Source organism: Populus nigra, chromosome 3 (genome assembly GCF_951802175.1).
Source record: "Populus nigra chromosome 3, ddPopNigr1.1, whole genome shotgun sequence".
NCBI classification, from domain to species: domain Eukaryota; kingdom Viridiplantae; phylum Streptophyta; class Magnoliopsida; order Malpighiales; family Salicaceae; genus Populus; species Populus nigra.
Window position 1 is genome coordinate 26,861,041 of NC_084854.1, and position 7,797 is coordinate 26,868,837.

Here is a 7,797-nt window from a genome sequence, read left to right on the forward strand (position 1 = left end):
AAGAACGACACTGTAAACATAAAATATTTGTACTATGAACGACACTGTAACGCTTATGAATAACATTGTCTTTCTGTATTTTAGTTAACAAGTGTTGTTGCGTCCCCGGGTCCTGCTGTTACCAGGATCCAGTGACATTGGGTCCTGCTGCTATCAGGACCCAACCAATGGTGTTGGGTCTTGCGGCTAATAGGACTTATCAGACAGCGCTGGGTCCTTTTATGCCCATTAAATATAATATAATCCTTTAGCTAGTTATCACTGAAAAGAGAAGATATCCCCTATAAATGCTCTGCCTTAAACAAATCCACATCAGATTTGAGGATCCCCACCTTACATAAATGTTCGTCCTCCACCACACCCAGAGAGAGAGAGAGAGAGAGAGCAAAAAAGCTAGAAAGCTTAGCTCATTGTTACTGAATATATTGAGTGTTTGTGTGCATAACTAGCTACATTTGTCAATAGCTTCTGAAGCAGAGAATACTTGAGAATCATCTCAGAAATGGGTGAAGTAAGTCTTCTTTTTTCTTTCTTGTGTACGGAGTTATTTATGTATTCAAATAGAACAATTGCAAGAGATGATGCTGATAATTTTGGGGTGTTAATTCTCTTCGACAGGAGAAAAAACAGGAAGAAAAGAAAGAAGAGGCCAAGGAAGAAGAGAAGAAGGAAGAAAAGAAAGAAGAAGAGCCTCCAGAGATTGTGCTCAAGGTTGATATGCATTGTGAAGCTTGTGCCAGGAAAGTTGCAAGAGCTTTGAAAGGATTTGAAGGTGTTTCTTGCTTTACCATCTTTAACTAAACCATGCTTGAACGTTCAACTTTCTAAACTCGGAAATTGTTCTTAATTAGGAGAGAGACATAGAGAATTTTGTTTTATACACCTAATTAAGGTTAAATTGCATGTCATAATATCGAAAGGACTTGTACTTGTCATATAAATCACTAACATTACAAAGCCAAAACATTTACTTGATTAGAGATCAAACCATCATTACCTTAGAATTCGTGTTAAATATCACCTCTAACATTATCTTCATCTTAAATAAAGAAAGACCATAGTATAATCAATGATTTTTCCTTAAAAGGGCAGTAGATATATATTATATCCTTAATATTTTATCTATTTCTACTCCGCTCGAGCTTACGTTTCCAAATCTATGGCTTGCATTTAAGATCATGGTTCTGAAAAAAAACATTAAATCTCAGCTTTGTCAAAATCTAAACCGAGGTTTTAAGTACATAATTTTTCAAAACTATGATTTCAAAAAAGTTATTAAATAACAATTTTTGACCCAACCCCCGCTCCAATCACAATACCTAACGGTCGGATTTGGAAAATATGGGTGACAGGAGTGGAGCAAGTAAGCACAGATAGCAAAGCAAGCAAGGTGGTGGTGAAAGGCAAAGCAGCAGACCCATCAAAGGTATGTGAGAGGCTGCAAAAGAAAAGTGGCCGGAAAGTGGAGCTAATTTCACCCTTGCCAAAACCGCCTGGAGAGAAGAAAGAAGAAGCCAAAGATCCACCCAAGGAAGAAGAGAAAAAAGATGAGGTAAAAATTTCAAAGATCCTACTACTCTCCACACACAATCATTACCACTTATTTACTTACCTCATCTTTTTTCAACTACAAGTAAGCCCTCACTCTCTATTTTTGACCCACTAAAGCTAGGGAGGAGAATCCTATATTGACTTTATGTAGGCTTTTACTTGGCAGTCCTAAAGATAAGGTGTCATTTAGGCAAATTTATAAACTTTACCCACTTGCCTATTACCTACTGTGACTCTTGTGAGTGCTGTTTCCATGCTGACATGAAAGTAACAAAACAGGTCAGCAGTATTGGGCACGTTTTGCAAGGAAAGAGAAAGAACATTTAGGGTTTTGACCCCACGAATCCTCGAATTTATTGTTATGGGCCTTTACATGCTCAGAAATTTTGTTTTCTTGCTTGATGACCACAAGTTCCCCCGCAATTTTTGAGGTTGACAAGAGCACGAGGAGCCCATTTCTTTATGATCATCACCTTTTGTCCTTAGCGCTTTGTAAACAAAATCATCAATATGTTACAAAAACTACTTTAGCTATTGTGTAACTAGCATATGGCTTGTTTTTTCAGTTCAAGAAAACATGTGCTCTGGAAAAAAAATTGAAAAGCATGAAACGAAAGGATCCTAAATCCTGTACTGAGTAGAATCTACTGTTTGGTCGGCATGAGCTGCAAGTGTCTCGAGGATGGTGGTCTTAATGGAATTTGGTGGTTTCTGTCTCACTCTTGTTGGGTATTGAGCCTGTTGGATTCATATGGCCACTATTGCATTCACCCCCACTTGAAAATAAAAAACACTAGTCAAAATTCATGCACAATAAAGTTAGATCATGGCTTAAAAAGTTTTTAAATCCTACTTTTTACTAGATGACTTTGATATGGCATAAATTGTTTAAGATCTTGGATTGAGTGTCTTGTTTTATAGTATTTTAAATAGTGTTTGTTACTATTTTAGGATATAAAAGATAGGTATAATCGAGACTAGGATATGTGTTAATGTTTTTTTTTTTTTATTAAATAATAGAAATTCACTCTACAACGAACAATTTTTGAGTGAATATCAGTCAGAGACAAATTTATTGATATATTGTCTTTTTAACTAAATATGTTTTTGTTATATCTGTACATATATCTTCTGTCTTCGACACTAACCAACGCAACCTTAGAGCTTTCGTATGTTTTCATTGAAGTGTAAGGAAAAGAAAATGTTCCATCTGAAACAAAAGAAGGAGAAAGCCTAAATCAATAAACATGAAGGACACTTTGTTTTCCTCTTATGATTTCGGATATAGATTTCTACTTTTCTCATAAATTTGTTTCTTGCCTCTAGATGAGCCATATATCATTCTATGAATTACTTGTATTTCCATCCGACCAATATTTTCTAATGCAATTTTATGGCTGCAGCCTCCTCCCGTTGTAACTGTAGTCTTGAACGTTAGAATGCATTGCGAAGCATGTGCTCAAGTGCTACAAAAGCGAGTTCGAAAGATCCAAGGTATTTATATTTACCTTAAATCATCTTGCAATTTTGTATAGCCAAACTCTTGAATCAAGAAAATACACGTGAGGTGTTTTCCATGAAGTTTTTGGTTCAAATCACTTTTTTATGATATTTTTCTTATTTTGTAACTAGATGTTTATGTAAAGAAATTTCTCAATTCAAAAGAGTGTAAAATATAAATTATTAAAATTTTAATATCATTTCAACCCAAGACCTTAAACATATAGTTAAATAAAATCTCAAGATATAATTTATGTTATTTTCTAATTTAACAAAAACACCAAAGAGTGGCATGAAGGAGTGAGATTTTTCTTCTCATACCTCCGTGTGCGCATATTCATTTCTTTTATAAGAGGTCCCAAAAATCACATATCCTAGAGCAAGTTGAACACTGAGTGATTGCTTTGGAAATTAATGCAATGCATGCAGGTGTAGAGTCAGTAGAAACAAACCTAGCCAATGATCAAGTAATAGTAAAAGGGGTGGTTGATCCATCAAAGCTGGTGGATGATGTGTACAAGAAGACTAGAAAACAAGCTTCTATAGTGAAAGATGAAGAAAAGAAGGAAGAAGAGAAGAAAGAAGAGAAAAAGGAAGAAAAAGAAGGAGAAAAGAAAGATGGAGAAGAAGGGAAGGCAGAGGATGACAAGAACCTAGATATCAAGAGAAGTGAATATTGGCCATCAAAGTACTACTCTGAGTTTGCTTATGCTCCTCAGATTTTCAGTGATGAAAACCCTAATGCTTGCTCTGTTATGTAACTAATAATTAATGTTGTACCTCTGGTGGAATCTTAATTAGTTTAGCCAATGTTAAGGTTGTAAGCAATTTTGCCATGTATTATATGGTATGATAATAAGATATTGAAGCACAATACTTGATGCTACAAATAATTAATTTTCACCTCTATTAATCCAATCCCTCCTTTTGGTTTAATCTTTCCAAATCTTTAGAGCTTAGGGTGCTCTATTTTGTTGCTCTTCTATGGAAACATTGTTTGTGAGAATCTAGAGAGGGGAGAGCACGATGCAGGGATCATGTGTGACAATGTACAGCAGATTAAGACATTGTTTGTTTGATACTTGAAAGATATAGCCCAACAGCATTAGGCACCATATTGGACATGCTTCTCATGAATTTTATCTCTGAATGCAGGATTCAATTTCAAGGTTTCCCATCTACCAAAACACCCATGTTTTCCAGCCCCAAGTTTTCAATGTCACAGCAGATAAAGAAATTAAGAGATAAATATAAAAATAAATATTTTTCGAGTTAACTTTAATATTTTATATAAAACATGTTGCACTTGTCTCTATTATCTTCAATTTTTTTATTATGAAATAGTAACTAAATATCTCCTCCAAGTAGACTAGTATGGCAAATCATAAAACAATAGAATAGATCGTAAGAGGTGCTGATGCAAATATGCATACGACATAGACATGCACCACAGCATTTTGAGAATGTAACCATGTCGTTGCTGTAAAGGGAAAAAAAAGGTGACCAAGGCAGTGGTCCTTGAATCTTTGCTTCAAATTTCCAACTCGAGGACACTATTTGCTTGCATTTGTTCGTGATGTGAAGGGTTATCCCCCATTGAAACACCTTCATCTCCATCCATAGTGCACAAACTGCAGCCACTCAGCACAAATAGTTTCAGAATATTGTACACTAACGCCAGCCACATGCCTCAAGGCAAGAGAATTACCTTATTATATATCATCATTCTTATTAAATATAAAAGATTAGTAATAAAAATAGATTAAATTGTGGTGTCTAGTAACTGAGAAGGATTTGGTTTCAATTACCTCCATAGCAGAGGTTGGAGGTCCAGACCAGGGAGAAACTTTACCGTACTTTGGACCACCAGGCCACTGGCCACTATTAGATCTCACTCTTCTGTTTTTACTTGGAGCTAAAAGAGAAAAAGAAAGGCTTAGGCAGAGCACACGAAAGGTCAATGGGGCTTGTTAGGTCACACTCACTGTGGATATTGATACCCCACGCACGGCTGTGAGTGAATTATAAATGAAGCATAAGATTTAGAAATCCTGTGGCGACTACAACTTTCTGAAGTCTATTTCATTGTCATCTCCGATTGATACTGTAACGATCCAAATCCCGACTTTATAATCGAAAATGTAGTACTTGCGTCTAAAGAACACCTTATCTATACTTAATTAATATCAGAATATACATATCAAGCATATGAATATAAAGTAGTAAAATATGTATTAGAAATCAAATGACACTAATGATCATATACATATAATTCAGTTACCATAATTTGATGTTTCTCTCGCTAGTCACGTATATAAAATGCTATATACATATAATTAATTGTTTTCTATTAGTATGGAGTTACTAGCTAATAAGTGTATTAATATTAAAACATAATAAATACTTACATAATTATTAAAAATATATATATTATATCAAATAAAATTTAATTCAATAAAATAGATCATGCTGATTGATCTGGCTTGTCTAGGACAGTAGTATCTTGCCTTTTCTGTGTTGTTTAGGTAGCTAATCTTTAAAATAGAAAATTAGCTACCAATACAATATTTCGTAAGAAAAAATCCCAAGCCGTGATTAAAAGTAGCAGACGCTAATTTCACAACAAAATACATTTTGATGATGATAAAGAGAGCTGCTAGCTGTATGAACTCTGAATAACCAAAACTATGGATTGATCGAAATACTTACGGCACAAAACTATGGGACAATATTCGACTGATCTATGCATCGATTGAAATATCAGATTGGCCGAAGGGTTCTGATTAATTATTTGAACTATCATATAGATTAATATATTTTATTCTCTAGAACAAGAAAGAAATCTTTGAAGACATCTTAATTTCCATGACATTAATTCCCCTAAACAAAACAATTAGGGTAAAAGAAAAAAAAATTCTTGAACCAATTGGCGAAGGTTTCTCTTTCAACTCCCCTGATAAATATATATTGAGGGGGGGAAAAAAGAAAAAAAGAAACATTTTAAACAAATTAATAAAGGCTCCTCTTCATTTTGTTGTTGTACTTGTTTTACGCTATTTAAATGCAAGTTATTAAAAGGTATGTTGGCTGTGAGTCTTAGCGGGCAGAATAATTTTTTTCAATGTAAAAGAAATGATAGGGACATTAGTTAAATTAACAATTTAAATATTTATAAAAAATCAATAATAATAAATAAATTGATAAAAAAAAAAAAAAAAACAACACCCGAGCTTGATCGGATTATCAAACAATCTAATGCTAACCTAAATGAAGAAAAACCGAAAAAAAAGTCAAACTTAAAAAAAACCAGAAAACATCATTAAAAAAAAACATTAACTTATATATATATATATAAAAAACAAAGCTAACTTTATAAACCTAATTCAATTTTAAAAATTTAAACTTGCTAAATTATAAATTCTAATTCAATCAAGAATCTTAAATATCATTTAATTTAATTTTAAATGATGAAATTATTAATAAAAAACTAGTAGAAAAAAATTTAGAGTTAGATTTTATAAATTATTTAAAGATCTCGTAAACCTTTAAAATGTACATTCACTATTAGCATTATTTTTTAAAGAATAAAACTATAAATTTAAAATTCAGCAATTCTTTTCACTCATCAAGTCTTTCATATTTTTTTATATTATTAATGTTATTATAGCTTCCATAAACATCACTTAATTGTGGACAAAGTTAGGTTTAATAGCTTTGCTAATATATTATGGTAATTTTTTTTAACATGACTTAAATAGAAATCCAAATCTTTATGATTTTGAAAACATTAATGGAATGAACAGAATGGATAGATAACTATAAATCAACTTAACTTGTAGATATCAATATCTATCGGTGAACATTACTCACCCAAGAGTAAAACTGTGCAACCATCATTTTAGTGAAGTACACAAACATAGACCTACCATAAACGAAATGGGGGCCAATGGCAGAATATCCTTCAGCACCGAAAGGCATCACCAAGGAGCCAAACCAAGCCATGCTTTTTTCACAATGGGCTTCTATATGGATAAATTTCACAATGGGCATAGATGGTGACTCCATATTCTTGCTCAAAGGTAAAGAGAGGGCAAGCTTGTTCTTGATCACCACTGATAAGGGAATAGGAAAGCATCTTCTCTCTCTTTTAATTTTCAGAGGAAATTTTCCAACATGGACCATACCATGGTTTATTTGTTCTTCTTGGGGTACTGTGAAAATGCAAGAAGCTCTAGTGGATGGCAAGATCAATGTGAACTGTGGATGGATCAAAACAACAGGAATTGAAGTGATACTAGGAGGGAGGGAGGGGGGAAAAGGTAGCAGCAACCAACAAGAAGTTTCACAGACGTCAAATTGATGCTTGTTTTTTCCTCATCAAGTCATTGAGTGGAAGGTGACCCGTGAGCCCACTTCTTTTGTTTGGTGTGGAAGATGGCATGTCTTTCATCTCAATATTTGGAATTAATCCACGGCTCCACTCCTTTAATTTCCTGGCAGTGTGAACCCCCCTGGGTTTGAATGGAAATAAACCTACCTGCAATGCAGAATGCGTGCTTGTTCTTATCAGGGATTAGGTAGGCTAGCTTTTATGGGGGAAATAAACTTGGCCTGCATGTAGTTTTAAATCAATCATGTATAATCTTCCAAGGTTGATCGATCAACTAATAATTAAAAAACTCACTCCAACTTGATAAATCAAAATTTGGCTTGGAACCTACCCTGGCCATGCAAAATCTTTGAAGA

At 33.8% G+C, this 7,797-nt stretch overlaps 1 protein-coding gene and 1 long non-coding RNA gene across 2 annotated transcripts; one reads left to right on the plus strand and one right to left on the minus strand.

The window, feature by feature from the left end:
• Window positions 1-311: 311 nt before the first annotated feature.
• LOC133689942 (heavy metal-associated isoprenylated plant protein 7-like) lies at window positions 312-3,987 on the plus strand. The gene is made up of 5 exons (XM_062110057.1): window positions 312-511; window positions 619-772; window positions 1,353-1,552; window positions 2,955-3,045; window positions 3,481-3,987. Exons 1-5 carry the CDS (start codon window positions 503-505, stop codon window positions 3,810-3,812), a joined length of 786 nt encoding a protein of 261 aa, XP_061966041.1. The 5' UTR covers window positions 312-502; the 3' UTR covers window positions 3,813-3,987.
• A 370-nt stretch (window positions 3,988-4,357) lies between these two features.
• On the minus strand, window positions 4,358-4,971 carry LOC133689943 (uncharacterized). Its single transcript, XR_009841364.1, has 2 exons — window positions 4,860-4,971; window positions 4,358-4,682 (listed from the first exon to the last, which is right to left on the minus strand). It is a non-coding gene; the product is annotated as an uncharacterized LOC133689943 (long non-coding RNA).
• Window positions 4,972-7,797: the final 2,826 nt, after the last annotated feature.